The 17020-nt window shown below is 40.0% G+C and overlaps 1 protein-coding gene and 1 long non-coding RNA gene across 3 annotated transcripts in view; one reads left to right on the top strand and one right to left on the bottom strand.

The window, feature by feature from the left end:
• LOC105153360 (uncharacterized) overlaps positions 1-17020 on the bottom strand; it is an 85639-nt gene that overhangs the window by 46867 nt on the left and 21752 nt on the right. The window lies entirely within an intron of this gene.
• knockout (Stork-head domain-containing protein knockout) overlaps positions 1-17020 on the top strand; it is an 80380-nt gene that overhangs the window by 42545 nt on the left and 20815 nt on the right. For both annotated transcript variants that reach the window (XM_011068135.2, XM_011068134.2), the window contains exon 3: positions 5861-6056. In XM_011068135.2, the coding sequence (XP_011066437.1) occupies positions 5861-6056 (196 nt within the window). The remainder of the gene's footprint in view (positions 1-5860; positions 6057-17020) is intronic.

The raw sequence follows: 17020 nt of genomic DNA, 5'->3' as shown, positions 1-17020 counted from the left end.
CATCTTGTTTGTAAATTGACATTCGATCACAAAAATCTCTACGATTAATCCACTGTCAGAATATAAGAGCTCTCGAATATCGTGATAAAATTGATGTCTTTGATTGCGATGTAATTTTTTACTTGAATTTATTGCAGTAATTTTAATGAAAGCATTGTATTAAAAAAAATCAGTCATTTTTTAAACTACAGTCTCATATTGTATCGTTTTAGATATAAATTCGTTTTAGTAAAAAGAAGACTTAAACAGAGCTATACTTGGTTATGACCTATTGCGAATATCGTCGGAGCGTAATAGGCAATCGACTTTGAACCGAGAAACGGCACCCGGAACGTAACTAGTGCGCGGCACTTACGAACAGAACAATAAAATCAAGCGCGTATCGTTCGAGCGGGTCGGACTCGGTGTTGGACCGAGGGTTCGGCCAAGGTTCAGCCACCTCGCTCTCCGGTTCTTCCGTTCATCGACGTTTTTTCCTGGCCGACATCGCGCCCCGTTGAAAGCGGAATCGTAGCTGTTGTCGTCGTCCTCGTCCATTGCCGACTTCGTAAATCAGCACCACGCAACATATATCGCGAGCCAGTTCGACTTTTATCTCCTACACCTCGAGAACTCGTTTATCCGCGGGATACCCATTCGCCTCGAAGCAATTCGCGCGCGATTGTCTATTTGTTTGCCGATTTAATTGAAAAAAAATGTACGAGTAAGGGGGTGCCGTCGGTGCCTCTTTGTTGCGTTTTCATTCGTGAATCCTAGATTAACGTCAGAGCTTATTTTCTGCTTATTAATAGATACCAATATTATTTTTATATTTAACATTTAATTAACCTTATTAATCTTGAACAATTTACTCTTACATAAATTTTAAGTTTTGTCATGTGCGAGATATAACAAAACATAATAGTTAATTCTCAACTATAATATAATATATTAGAATGGTAATAACAATTGCAATTATTATTATTGTATGTTGTAATATGAGAAGAAATATAATATCTTCTAACAAGAAGGCGTAACACAAGAAGAAATTTAGCCAAGTGTCATTAAATTTTTTTCATTTATAATACTTATAACTTTATGAGACGTAGTTTATATTTCAATTCGATTAGAAGAAACAAATTTTTTTGGGAAGTATCGATTTTGTCGGTGACAATCTGTATTGATTCTCTATTGATATGATAAATAAGAATATGTGATCGACGCCTATGTGTCAATATCTGGATGTATACCCCGTTAGAAAGAGAGGGAGAGAGAGAGAGAGAGAGAGAAAGAGAGATCTTTGCGTTTCTCAACGTATAATACTATTCGCACGCTGCACTCGCGATATTAGCATATAAATTATGTTATCGTGATTTATGCTTGCAGCCCGTGTACTCACGCGGGACTATAAGGGGTTGCTGATTAAAATTCGAGACGACGGGCACGGGCGAACGCCTTGATGCCTGTCATCCGGTAATGGCTGATAAATAGATCAATTTCGCAATGACGAAACGACCTTCAGCAGCTAAACGTTTCGTATATTATGTTTCTTCGTCAATAATATAAGTATTGTAAGTCTTGCAAGTCTTGCAAAAAAATTTTGCACTCATCTTTTTTCTGTCATGTAATACACATTAATTTCTTTACAATAATAAATAAAATATGATACATATAGAGTAGCTTTGATGAATAAATATTAAAGGATTTTATATATATATAATATAATATAATTGTGGTAATACTAGTAGAGTTTTGATAGATCGATAAGCCCGTCGCAATGTAATAATGCCGCAATGCGAATGGCGCATTGGCAATAAGTTTCAGGTATATTTCGTTCGACTCCGTTAACCGCTCACGTTCGTGCGCGGCGTCTCAAGTTAGGGCTTTAAAAGGATAACCATATAGGCGCGGTGGGAGAGAGCACAGCGAGTATATTGCATAATAATTAACGGGCAGCCAACGACCGTACAACACCCTATAGACCGTATTGCCGCAAGTTCATTGCCGGCACGGAAATCGCAATACGTATATTACGTGCGCCAAGCACTGCGCCACCGAACAACAATAGGTTCGTTCTATACTTTTGTATTTCTCCGCGATTTGTTTTTTTCATCTCGCGCGCTCACAAAACATGAACGTATGTTTATTTTCTTTCAATCTCGGTATCAAATAACGTCAAATAGTGCAATTATATAAAAAGAAAACTATCGTGTGTCAAGTTTCCATAGGAAAAAAAGGCTTTGCTGAAGTATTTAAACATTTAGATAGAAATAGATTTTAAAATAAATTTGTTAGATTACTAAAATAATTATGTAAGATGCTCACAAAGCTGGTTGTAAGAACATATAAATTTTTTGCATTATTGTTGATTATGTTTAAGTTTTCTGCATAATTATTTTAATCGTTCAAGAGAATTATTTTTAAATCTGCATCTAGTTTTTAGAGGTAATTCAACAAAATCGTTTCTCCGTGCAGTTTTTGTAAAAAAATGTGTAAAGAAAATCACAATTTCCAATCTGATTTCCAATTTCATCTTATCTCTTCTCCATCGTTATCCTATGTTTCCCAAATGCTTCACCCTCATTCCCTGCAGTCATTCTACATTTCGCTACTCCCCTCGATATCTGCAGCTTATAATCTTTTGGGACAGTTAGGGGGGACAGAATGTATACAAGATCTCGAGAATAAATACAAGATAATCATAGAAATCTCGAGGGATGGCACTCGATTCATTCAATACGGAATCGTTTATATTTCCTGGCTTCCTATTTTATATAACTCCGACCTAACAGGCGTCCGTTTACAATGCTCGTTGTTATTTTCTGCAGATTAAGTGAGAATACATAAAACGTTCCCGGTGACGGGAATTGTGTTACTTCGCGTAACGTACGTTGCAATACAGTAACGTTAATTTGCTTTTAGCGATTCCCTCTCAAAAGCACTCTTTTTCGCACAGTTAGTTGGCGTGCAGCTGGGCTGGATACAGGAGACATGGTAGCTGGTTTAGCGCTAATTATGGTTAACTCAGAACTGTCGCACTCTCACGGTTAGATCCTCCCATGAACAATAAGAGTGTCTACTTTATCAGCATATCCTGTTGCCCACTCCGGGTACATTCTGCGATGCAACGCGATATTTTTACGTGCCTGTGCAACTTTCTTGCCAGTCTTTTAGAGACTTGTATCGCGCGTTAAAAATTAATATATATCAGAATTAATATAAAAATAAATATTTAAATGTATGTGTATGTGTACATACACGATATACATATATAAGCGTTTATAAAAATTACTTTTTATTCATCGCATATGGCGTAAGCCATAAATAACAGAGCAAATTGGATAGATTTGATTATCGATGCAGTTAGTGCATGATTAAGCGTTTCAGGATGTTTTCGTAAAGCCTAAGTCAAGATTACGAAAGGGACGGCTAAGAGACGAACGAAATTTCCTTAAAATTGCGAAAGTGCCGCTTTTCTCCGTTTATCGTGTTCAACCGGGTGGAAAAAACGAAGCGCGTTAAGAGTAATTCGATTGTAGAAGGTGTCCCGATCGCGCGTTAGGAGAAAGAGATCGGTGGAAGGCACGATCTCGTGAAATCGATCGTGTCCGCTCGGTTGATCCGACACACCGAGAGGCAGCTCCCACGTGGAGAGCTCAGAGCTGCCGTACACCGAGTCTCGAGGAAGCACGGCTTTGACGTAACCAAAAAGTTTCACCTGCTGAAAATCGCCGTCTGCGCCTCGCAGGCAATTTAATAAACCGGCCCATACACGCGAGCACTGCGCCTTTATTACAATATCATCCTCACCGGAGTGTCGAAAATCCACGCCGATGTCGTAATCGTGCCGCGATTACGAAAGTTGACGCTGCAGCTTGTCCTCCGCTCCGAGAGATTGTAATAATACCTCGGGGATAAAAGAATCCGATTGCGATCGAAAGTGCGCTTCGTTTCGTGACGTTAAGTAACGTCATTACGCGACGAAGTGATTCAGAGGCGTGTCCCCTCGAGACGGGAATATCTTGCGATTAAATGTGAAAATCACTGAGCGCTACAGATGTTATGAAATATCGAATTAAAAAAAAAAAAAAACGTCATGTCAACCGACAGGATTGACGTTATTGCGATCGTAAAAATTTCGTGGAAGGTTTCGACTTATATATGTATGTGAAAGAACGGTGATCCGTGAACGACGGAACGTACATCAGTGACGAAATACGGAACGCAGCCTTGGCAAGGGTGGATGTTTGCGCCGTGCTCCGTTGCACAGGCACAAAACGAGCTGGCCGTTCTAGCGGTGGATCAGATCGATCACGGATGTGTAATTTGCAGCGGCTACACGAAGGTTCCGTCATTTAGTAGTGGGTAACTACGCCGTCGCTGTACGCTCCGCTATACGGTGACTTCCAGATGGTGAAAGTCCGGAGATCCTACGTTGCCGTTAGATGCAAAATCGTCTTATGCACGCGGCGCGCATTGTATTCTTTACATGGAATTAAATTGGACTCCTTGTCTCTGCGATGTCCCGTCTGACGTTGCTTTTCCGTTCGAGCGATTCGCAAAGTGGTTCAAATCGACGCCACTGTGAAATTCTAACGATCGCATTCGCGTACACTCCGATATTATCTTATATTGTTCTACCTACACTGGTACAATCTAGTAAATCGCGCCATTTAGCCAGAGATATTTACTACATATAACAATAAGATATACTCTAAATATATATCTCGAAAATAATTATTTTACCGATCGATGAAATTGAATGAGCATAATTTTTTTTAAATCTGAATCAGTGGATAAACACTGATTATAAGTTCCAAGTATGTCACTGGTAATCAGTGAATTCACAGTGAAATTCAACTAAAAAAATAATAAAACGTGAAATCCCTAATCTAATCTTGCTTTAGTTTATAAATTCAATGTGTATAGCTGATGATATAACTGATGTATAAATATCGGTGTTCTAATTATGTAATGCTCTAATTTCCTTTCTTTTTCAATTGAATTTCACTGATTATCCAATGACAGATTTGGGACTGATAATAATCAATGATATCCACAGATTTCTAGAGTAAAGTTGAATAGAAGTTGACGTTATTTTCGCGATACAGCGGATTAATCTCTTTTCGTGTATATTGCTCATACAATAGGAAAAAGCTACATGAAACTGTTTCACAATTGCGGGGACCGATCGCGGTTCATTCGAACGAGAGCTGTTATAAATCACCCTAGGTTGGCGCCGATCGATTCCAGCACTCCGCACTAATTTCATGGTTTAGCCGAATGGAGAGGGAAAAGAAGACAGGGCTAGAGAAAAATCCTGCGGAGCCGTTCGTTTATGAGCATTGTCCGGGGCTCTCGACCCTATCACGGCTCATTCTGTGACACGGAACTACGCGGGGGTTCTAGGAAATATCCATAGGGGTAGAACCATGTTTCACCCGAGTTACGACGAGGGTGAAACGCCATACGGCTCCGCGGAGAGATAAACACTTAGCGACCGAGCCATATATTTCTGAAGATAACTCGCTGGCTTCCATCGCGTGACGCGTAACGGCTTTTTTTATTAGTAATGCAAAATACGATGAATGTGCGTACGATAGTCATCATACAGTCGTGTGAATTCCATAAAGAATATCTTTCTACCGTAATACCTTTTTCATTCACAAACATGGAGAGAATTTGTAAGAAATATTTAAAAACAAACAGTAGAAGAGTATCGTTAAATCAATTGACATTTAAAAATTGAAAAATTTCAGAAAATTGAAAAATAATTATTCATTGCGCAACTTTGAGCATAATTTGGCTCATCATTTTAGCATATCAAAATTTTGCTCGCTACGAAGTGCGATAAAAGATTATTTCGTGCTGTATGTTGCAGAGTTTCTTGGAAGCGAATTCCAAATGCTGGTGGAACGCAGCCCTGGTGGATGCAACCCGGCAGCTGAGGTACAAGGGTCACGTGTCGCCGGGTGTGCTGATGGTTAGCGGACCGCCCTGCGCCCTCGAGGTTTTGAGGGCGGCATGGGCGCGAAATGTTCTACGACCACCCGCGGACCACTCGATCACCTGCCTCGGTACGTACCATCGAATTAACTCCCGCATCGCCGTAGGGTCGATTCAACCTGACGGCCACGACCGCGTTCACCGTACAATCGGATTAAATCAGTTTTATTCAAACTGAGATAATCGAGGAGAGCTCAATTAAAGATAAAGCAATCTGTGAAAGTGAAAGTGAAAGCGTCGATATTTTAATAAGAACGAGTTCTTACGAGCGAGAGGATAATCCTGCGTGACCCTGGTGTATTTGAATTCCAATGCCAATGCAATACACGAAAATAATGCACGATTGCAATCTCGAACGTTTCTTTCTATACTATATTTTTTGTTTTTCACCTTTACTCAACGCCTATGCTGATAATAAACTGCCGTGACTGGATATTGATATACATTTTATTTTGATCCAGATAAGTTCGAGTAACGAGGATTCTATTTATAATCGTTTTGCAATGTATTATTGAAACATTTGTTAATAATACTCCACGTAGCCACATGATTTTAACATTCCCCAATGCTCAGGACATAATCTAATCAATTTTTAATATCTATAGATAAATACAAGCATATATTTATATTGTAAATTATATATTATAAGTTTCACATATCGACGTTTCAGTCTTAGGTATAGCTGAAAGTACAAACCGACCCCTTGTAAATAAAGCGATCGAATCGCGCAGAAGGTGTCCGACCTTTACGTACGCGTTACAGTCCTTATCCGCTTATCTTCCGTAATCCGTGCCTGTCGTCAACGTAAGTTCTACACAGAAATAGCTTCGCACATATCTTATCGGGTAATCCATGCGCCCCCGTATGCACTCCCGTTTCCTTACGTCGCGTCGCGCTTTTTCTCTCGAGTTCCCGGCCTTTACGTCTTTTCGGTCGGTGTCCCCGGTCTTTTTCCGCCGTTTCTTTCCGATCTTATTGCTCCCTTTTATGTTCCGCGCGCTCGTATCTATATACACGCCTACGCTCAGCTATCTCGCATACCGGGCTTATGCTAATGCACGCGCGTATCCGCGCAACGGCGTAGAAACTTGACTCGTTATTACGATGCGCCGTGAAAACGCTCTCGCAAAAACGAAAGAAAATTATTCGAAGCGATTCGATAAAGAACGCGTTACGTGACTTTATCCCCGTGTGGGAAAGCTGCCTGCGTAAACATCGAAAAGTTGCATCACAGATCGAAAAGCGGTCGCTTTAGGATTTTTCTTCTTTATCCGCTTCGTATGTGCGAAGAATATAACAGCAACAGTAACATGTAATTGATATATACATATTTATACTCACAGAAAAAAAAACACAGCTGAAAACTTCACTGATTCAGCAAATCTATAGTCGTAATAGTCGTATATAGACAGTCAATTTTTTATGTTAAAGTAAATTGATTTTTTTTTCTGTGCTCATATAAGAAATAAAAGTAAATATTTATATAATAAGATAACAATAAATATTTGACTTTATAGTATTTTATGTTTATATAATTCCACGTGACAAGTTAGAGATATTAAGTTCGAGATGAATCAGCGTATTAATAAATCAGCGGGATATATTAATTTGCGACTTTTCGTAATTTGAATTAATTGCGGCAAATGCGATTAATTGTCGTAAATCACAGCGAGCGAAGATTATAAAGTGTTTTTACGTTAAACGGCCACCTGTGTGTCGCGATGCTGCGCCGAGCTTTCCGGTTTGCGCGCGGATACCTCCGTGTGGCAAACGAGCTTGGCTAACATTCCGCTATTTGCTTATGTGGAGGTCAGGTACACCACCGCGCATAATGCGCGTCTTATATGCGCGTGCAATAATGCGGATTTTGCGCCGCCACATAATTGGTCTGTCCACTTCGCGGACGGTCGAGCCGTCCGGCTTATATCCGACCTCTTTACTTTCCCGCATTCCATCTTTCTCGATAAGACGACGAGTGGCTCCGGAAATATTAGCGGCAGTTTTCGCATAATTTTCTAGTTACCGTCGACTTTACTGCAAAACGTGCTGACGGTCAGTACGCGTGAAATGCGTGTAGCGGTGACTCATTAGCAAGGAGCTTTTGTCTTTGTCGTTTTAATCAGTCGTGGTATTTCGCACGTGCTGATTCATAAGTTTGTCTAGACAAACTTGCAACAACTGTATAACTACATATATATGTATAAATAAAAATGTTCTAATCGCATTTCTATCATAAGGAAGCAAATAAAATTCGACTGGATAATATTCTTTATCCGTACACTGAGAAAAATTTCTGATTGAAAATAGGCGAAACAGAAGATTGCATTAATCTAAATTACATTAATTTGATTATATATCAATCAGAATTCCAATTAATTCCAATGAAACTTTTTTTCCAGTGTACGATTATGCAGCTGGTTTGCGAGTTTATCTAGACAGAAAAAAGCATGCAAATGTAAATGGCTCGAGATTTTGCATTTTTCATTCGAAGCTTGCTAAATCTATTTACTTTCCAATATCACATATTTATGATTTTATCGTAAATGAAATAAATGTGAAAAGAACGTGACTTAAAATTGTACAACTATTTCGAATCGCAAAGCTTTCCCTGCAGCAACTCGATCCAAGAAGATCCGGGATGCTTTATGAAAAAAAAAAAAAGAAAAGAAAATGACACAACGCGCTCCACATAGAAATGACCCGATTGGTACGCGAGTCGCACACGCCAGAATCCTGCATCCTCGTCGTCGCGTCGATGGGCGCAGCGAAAGGGACGACGAGGTGTGCGCGCGCGAGCCTGTCTGGAATGCCAGACCTTCCCTCTCGTCTCCTCCACGCCCTAACTGAAATCCATACAGTCTACAGTGCGCTTACGCGAGGTAATAAATCGGCCTCCTTCGGTGTGCGACAGTAGCGGCATTCCAGGGCGATCGATTAAGCCGTGGTACCCCATTGGAGACGCGTGGCTTCGATAAGCGACGCGTTTTCCACGCATAATTCTCATTTCGCTATTTATCTCGGCGCAGTCATGAAACTTGTACATGTACGGTGCATCGACCACTTCTACTTCGCCGAGTAATAATTGACCGAGCAGCAATATGTGTGTGTGAGCAACTATTTATTATTAATTAGACATACCTGATTGTACAAGATATATTAAATGCAATTAATATTCTCATTATTATCATACGTTTCAATCAGAAGATATTCCTGTCAAGTGAATGAGATCCATGATGTTTGCGGTAAAGGTCTAATGGCAGAGTCTAATAGCAGAAAAAACGACGGGTACGTTATTACCTCTTTCAGGCACTTATTGCACATATAGTTGGTTGCAAGCCGCGAATGCTAATGCGGACAAAGTCAACGTATTAAGAAGATAAGGAGTTCAGACTCGGACTCGCGTAACGACGAGGATCCTCCAGGACGTGCCGGAACGCATATGGAATCGGATAATTAATAGTCGCCGTATCGACATCCAGTTATTTCTATACTTTGTGTCTGTACTATAAATAGGTGCGGGCGCACACTGACGTAACACACAAACGATGGTAACGCGTGCGGTAACGCGGAATGCTAGCTTGTACGTGTCGAACCGATCGTGGCGATTGTGATTCAACCTTTTCGTACGAGACTAAGTGCCGTGCTTCATTCATTATAGGTACAGTGTATTAATTCGCTGGATCATAATAGCGGCCCGACTTATCGAAAATAAGAAAATGCAGTACTAAAATGTTGTAAAAAATTCTGAAAAAATTCTTAGAGTTCTATGAGAAGAAAATAAATGATTTTTGTCTCTTGCAGTTTTTCTGTAAAGTTGAGTAGTATCTGAGTAAAAAATAAACGTCGATAAGTCGAGCCGCTACTATGATCCAGCGAATTAATGCACTGCAATGTACGTATTAATGGATTGTTGAACGTTGTTAAGACGTTTGCGTTTGTGCGGCGTAAACTAAAGAATATGCAGCCGCATTTTATTACGACGAACGTCAATGGCAATCCGAAACATCGTCGGAAATCATGATTGTGCCATGCTGCTTGCAAATGCACGAGCCCGCGAGAAATATCACTTTAAACGATCCGTTAAGTTTCAATTATCGGGAAACCATGCGAAATTGATTTGGGAGAGAAATCGTGGCACATATGATTCTGAGAACGCCACATAATTTTTCTGTTATAAGAATGAAATATAGATATAAATGTTCATTGATTGCGCGTGAACAGATTAAAATTAAAGAAAATATACACTGAAAAAAATAATATATCAACAGCAATATTTCAATTGAAAATAATTTTGTTGATTTAATAATATCATTAATGAAATAAATACGTCATGCTTTTGTTGATAAAATTTTATTTGTACAAGATATATTAAATGCAATTTAATTCATTAATACTGTCATTAAATTAGCAAGATTATTTTTAATTAAAATAATTCTGTTGAGATAACATCATTTTTTTTCAGTGTAATTTATCAATTAAATGATTAATACGTAAATAATTCATTCAATTCTAAGAAGCATCTCTTATGCATGGCTCTGATATTTACTTTGTTTGTCGACTTTAAAGTTCATATCTCTACTCGAAGAAAATATCTTGCTCGATTCACACAAATATACACATGGCACGTCGATTGGAACTCGTTAAAGGGTGCAAGGCGCCTTGTTACAGTCCTGACAACAGGATTCCAAGGCTGGTCTCCCTTAGTCTACCCAGTTCGATTGACATTTCCATGAGTGGTGCTTATAGATTACTTTTGATTTGACTCTTTTTCCCTTCATGAATCGTCTGTCTCCATCTCGAATCGCAGCAAGCACCACGTCAGAAATCTTTCACTCAGCTATTCAGCAAACAATGACGATGGCGTGCTTACATCCCATATTCGCTTTAATCGAATCTTTGTGTCGGGCAAAGTTAAGCCAAGAGAATCCGACACAGAGGAGTCGCATTTAGCGCTAAATGCGAACCGTGAACACGATGTCGATACCTTAAGGCCACGGCGCGCTCTAAACACGTCTCTGTAATCGTAAGGTCGGTCAGCCTCTCACGCCTCCCCTGTCACGATTTTGCTATTCGCTCGATCAGAATAAGCTTCGGAGTATGATTACCTCTCCCGTGTTAGGAAAAAATTCTTTTCACCATTTGATTAGAGGCGAGAGATTTGTACGCGAGCACGTTGTTGCCTAAACGTATAATCAGTATATCGATACCTGACGAATATTGCGAGTCAAGGGCAAGGGATTAACGATATCCCTCTTCAGATATCGCACCCTTGTAATAATACTCTAGTATCCCTCCCATCAGAAATTATAATTGTTACGTTCTATTTCATTGTTATTTATTATTATCGTTATTTTCAGAGTTTTAATCCTTCGTCCGTAATCTATCGGCTTTTTTTTAGTACAAGTGGAATTTTACTCTTAAATTTCTCCGAATTAAAAGAATGCGAAGAGCCTCCTAAAATATCTTATATCTATTTAAGTAATGTAGAGATGTATATTAGAAAATAGATCAATTTTTCATATTTTTAACAATAAAAAAACTTGGGCTGAAAAAGAAAGATCCAAATTGTAGAATAATATTAAAATACGATTATCAACAGAGGATTATATTCATATTATTGAATTGTTACTTTATTTTTGTCATAGATTTAACACATTATGTTTCTCGCGCTAAAACTGCGAGTTTGATGGTAAAAATATGAAGAAAATTGCTTATAATGTGCGCACCTGACATTAATTAACATTATAAGGATCTTAAAGGGCCATTAGTCGTCTCTCTTGAATTGAAAAGGAGCAATTATAAGAATTTCAAACGACGAGATCCCACGGTCCTATGATTCCTTCGTACGTTCCACATGTGCAAACGTGTACAGGAGAGTAAAATAACAGAGTCGAGCAACGGAGCTATCTGTCTATCCATCTACCACCGTAGTGTAAACGTTTGTAGGGGCCCATCAATGTGTGCCACGGTATTTTCGAGTGGCAACTTCCTGTCGAGTGTCAGCTGGATCCTGGTGGCCGCCTCCTCGTGTAGATCGACGATTACCTCGATGATGGTGGGGTCGAGACACGACATACTTCGCTATTACTTCGCTCCTTCCTGTCGTTCTTGAGACATTACGGATATTTTCCCCACAGTTCCTTCGGTTAGTTTAACGTACCGCGTTCCTATTCAATTCGTTCAATAACTTGCGCAACAATTTGCCAGAGATGCGTCGCGACTTCCTGGACAAGCAATATCTTATTGCGTGATTCTGAAAGAAGGTGTCAGACTCCTGAACTAGCACCTGTCGCAGAATAGCTGGAAGTTTACTTTACGTCTCTTAGAACGCAGATGCTTCTAACTATCTGAATAATTAAGTAATTACGTACACATATTCACTAGTGATTGTTCAAACGGTAAACTAATTACACGTAATTTTAGCTGAATGTTTGATGAGGATTAGTTAAACATGAGTCTATAATATCGATAAATATGAGCGCGTATGATTATGAATGAACACATATTCATACTTCTAATGATGAAACTCGTAGTTACCTCGCTTTATCGGCGTTTACCGCGATTAGTTTATATTACGCAGTAATATAAACAGCGCACCGTTTACGTAGTCGGGTGTGATTAATATAGATGCGAGAGCGAAGCCGAGTGGTGTTTAATGCGATCGTAATTGCGCGAGAAATTTAAGACCGGTAGCGAGAAAGGGAGAAAGAGAGGGGAAGCCTCAACCTTTCGACGAGATAATTCGCCGACTTAAATCAACATCACGAGATACGAAATGTCGAGAGACAACCGCGGCACGTCGCGAATGAACGGGCTGGCTGCGGCATTGAGTAACGGATAATTGCATCGGCTAATAAATTAATCCGCGACCTCCCTCGCGTACGCCCACGTGAGATAGAGAGAAAGAGAGAGAGAGAGAGAGAGAGAGAGAAAGAAAGACGCGTGGCAGTATCGTCTAAGTCGCTGTTAATAAGCATCTTACGCCATTCCAGGCGATTGTCTAGGTCAAGGCGCTCGCTTTTAAACGCACCTGCAACCAACGCACGGGAAGTGCGTCCACGACGTACTTATAGACGCTGCCTACTACATTTCCTCGATTCTTACGCAAAGTAAGAACAGGCTATGAAACCGCAAATCACATTCATCGGCATGGAGAATAATTTGCGTACAGACCGCGAGCCCAATTCTGGATAATGCAACGTAAACATATTAGCGTAGACATAGATTGGCAATTATACGAAGCGGTTTAACGCGTTGGCTCGTATTAATCACATATATGAGAGTGAATGCGGAGTGTTACGTTATTACGTGACACATGTGCGATGTTTGGCGATGAGTATCAAATTTTAACGTTTATTGCCGCGGTCTCGTTCTCGGGAGAGAGGCGAATCGCGGGAGGAGAGTTCATTTCTCTTTCTCTCTCTCTTTCACCCTAAATTGTGTACGGATAATAAATGCAAAGCCACCCTCCCGCGTTCACAGAGCGTACTCGGTTAATGTGACATATGCGCAGCTGCAACGATTCTCTCCTCGGTGGCACACATTCGAAGAGGGTAACGTGATATACGCGCGTCATTTGGCTCTCCTTTTTACCATGATAATGATCATTCGAACGAAGTGACAGCGCGTGCTGATTGACGCGCAACTTGGAAACGTTTAAGGTAACAACGTGGACAATAAAACGTGAAACAAATGTGAAGAGGACGCTCGTAAACGCCGAAAGAGTTAATCCCGTGGATATGCGCGCCTCTCGAAATGAAGACACGAGAGAGAGGATTCGTCGGAGTCGTCGGAGAATCCGGACAATCGGCCGCATATAATGACCCGCTACGGGAAACGAGTGGAAAATTACACAGCGCCCGAAGAAGAGACCCCGCGCGATCTTCGTGCAGTTTGAGAAGAGTCGAGAGGAGAGCAAAGAACGTGGCATTCTGGCCGCGAAAGGGAAAGGCATCCTTCGTTATCGAGGCGCATCGTGCCTCGTGCAAAACTGCAGAATTTCAGCGACGATACGCGATACGCCGTGCAGCACAAACGTATATATACAGCATTTACCTTCTTGGATGGAAAGCCGATACTTGGCCGGGGTGCTCTCCTCGGCCCGCGAATTGTGCGCGAGTAACTCGGCACTCCTCGCCAAACAAGTGGACAATGTTTCAAGAGAGATCGTAATATCGCATCACATTACGCGAGGGAAAATCTATCCCGTTCGCGCGTGTATATCTCTGCACCGAGAGTCATTTCCGTAATCGGGAGTACCGATGATTAGTCATCGTTGCATCGTGACTTTGGTATTCTCTTAATTTTTTGGGATAGAATCTCACGTGGAAAGATTAATTTTGTTAAAGTATTTTAACACTTTCGAGCTAAATCCAAAAATAACTACTGGATCAAATTAATTATGTAGGACGCTAAACGTTGATGATAATACCAAGGAAAACAAGAAAGTCAACATAAAAAATGAATAATCAATTTGACGAATTGATAAATTTATGTCATTTTTTTGGTCATAATTTAGTCAATTTGTAATATTATTTTGACATTCTGTTCTTGGGATGCTGCAAAAAATTTTAACATTCTAGCAACCTACATAATTATCTTAACGCTCCAAATAAAATTATTTTCAGATCTGTATCCAGCTAAATTTTCAAATACTTCAGCAAAACCGTTCTTTCCACGCATGCACTTTAAAAAATGAAAATTGAGCCAATCTTGAAAAAGAGTGACTTAATTTTCAATCTTTAAGAGCAAGTTTTCACTCCTCGGAGTGGCAATTCACTCTAAAAGATTCAGAGTGTTCTCTTTTTGAATGTTGCAGGCGAGCGGTTTATCGCCAGGAATGAAATGAATTTGATTCGTGCGCACTTTTTCTCTCGCAATCTTAATGTATCTTTTTCATCCCGGGGTATATATTTAGATTACGACCTGAACCGCGATAGTCACAGTATATAGAGGTAGAAACGGTAAAAGCAGAAAACAATATAACGAGCGCGATACACGCACGAGGCGTGTACGCGAGACACGTACATGTGCGTACACATATTTGTATATTTCCGACTAACTGTTCCGTGCAACGGAAAACAGTTTATGTGTTTTAGCGAAATACGGCTAATATGTGAGGGAGCGTGCGAAAATTTCCGCGCCGCGTCGCGATTCAGGTAATTGACTTAGAGTGAAACCTGCGCTTTCGAAAGCGACGTCTCGCAGGTATAATAAATTCTCAAAAACAATGCCACTGTCATGGCTTAAATTTCTTATCTCTTCCGTATTATCGCGGCATATATATCAACGTCCTTGAGAAATTATTTCTTGCGCTATTTCTGAGAAATTCAACGTCCTTGAGAAATTGTTCTTTCGCGTCATAACTGATTTAAATCAAAGCGAGTTTTGCGCACGTTAAATATAACACTAAATATGACGCAGAGAGGGGAGGGGAAAGAAAGATTTAATCGGATATTTCGTTTTTACGCGAATCGCGTCTGGGATTAAATCGCTTATCAGTAGTCTCGATGAAAACACGCCCGCTGCAACATTCCCGAGAGATTGTTGAGAGCGACCAGTAAAATCTCCGACACGTCCTATGCACGCGTGAAATAACCCCTTTGCATATTACACTTTCTCAGCGGTAGTATCCAGTTCACTTTAAATTTGTTGCGAGGATTTTATCTTCGTTTGCCGACGCGTGATCGAGATATTTCGCGGAGCACTCGCATTTCGCGGGATAAGCTCACGGTGCGCCATAATATGCGCGCAGGTTGAAGAACATTGGTTTAAAACGCATACGAGGAGATGATAAAATCCGCGAAGGACGATTCTATGTACGAGCGAAATTTATGCCGTTTCAAAGTGCGGGTCACAAAGTCGAACGTTAACCCGAGCGGAAGCTGTACAGGCGTTTTAGTTCTTTTCGTACAAATCTTACCAAAATCTGTGAATAAAAATAACGAAACAATTTCTCATCTAAATACAAAAAGTCGGAAACGTTTCACCTGAGTAGTTCCGATGAATGAAACACAATAGGAATAATGATTTTATTTTTCATCATGGAAACGCCGTTTATCTTAAGCCGATTCTCTAGTTAATAATTAAGATATACTAGAAAAAGGTTGCATTAATTGGAATACTGAAATTTGAAAATGGATAAATCAGTATTTTCTTTGAATCTATTATAATTCTAGTTGAGATAACTAGAATTCTGATTGATATAATTAGAATCTTCTGATTTGTTCATTTTCTTAAATATAACAATCAATTATAAGTATTTATGTTTCCTTAAAATTTTTGAAGGGGAATCTCACTTTAAAGAATGAAAATGGAGTCAAACTTGAAAAAGAGTAATTCAATTTACAAACTTTAAGAGTAAGATTTTACTTTTCAGAGTGACAATTCATTGTAAAAGTTTTAGAGAGTACGTGCTAATTTTCTTTTATCATCCTAAAGCCCGTGTCAAACTAGAGAAATTGAGATTGAGATTGGATTGGAATTTAAAGCAAAGTTCACTAACCTGATATTGATTTTCTTTTTTCTAATAGATTTAAATTCCAATTCAATCTCAATCTCAACCTCCAGTTTGATAGAACATAAGAATTTCTTTGTCGATTGTGCTGAGTCTGAGATATTCTATGGTAATTATCTGACGAGGTATCTTTTTCTTGCTTTATCGTGGAATAATCCGACAAAACTTGTACGGGAAAAGGCTGGAAACATCTTGTAGAGCGGCTGGTGGAGCTTATGAATAAGAAATAGCCTGGCAGACCAGGCAAAGTCGGGCAATACCTCATACCACGTCCAACTATCCATGAGAACTGGACCGTTCTGGAGAGCTCTCGCAAGTATATCTTTCTCGTCATCTCGCTCTCTCTTTCTCCCGCGCTCACCATCTTCGACACCAGCGAGAGAATATATTGTATATTCTTTTTCTCCACTTGCTTACGTCGACCGATCGTCGCGAAACGCACGTGGGTATCGTGGCATACCGGAGTGCTGTTCGTCTGGCACGGTTCGCTTCGAAGAAATGTAGGTAGGGAAATTGGCG

The sequence above is a fragment of the Acromyrmex echinatior genome, chromosome 9 (assembly GCF_024713525.1).
Source record: "Acromyrmex echinatior isolate Ae372 chromosome 9, ASM2471352v2, whole genome shotgun sequence".
Lineage (NCBI taxonomy): Eukaryota > Metazoa > Arthropoda > Insecta > Hymenoptera > Formicidae > Acromyrmex > Acromyrmex echinatior.
The sequence above is the reverse complement of the archived record's forward strand: the minus strand, read 5'-3'. Positions and strand labels throughout refer to the sequence as shown.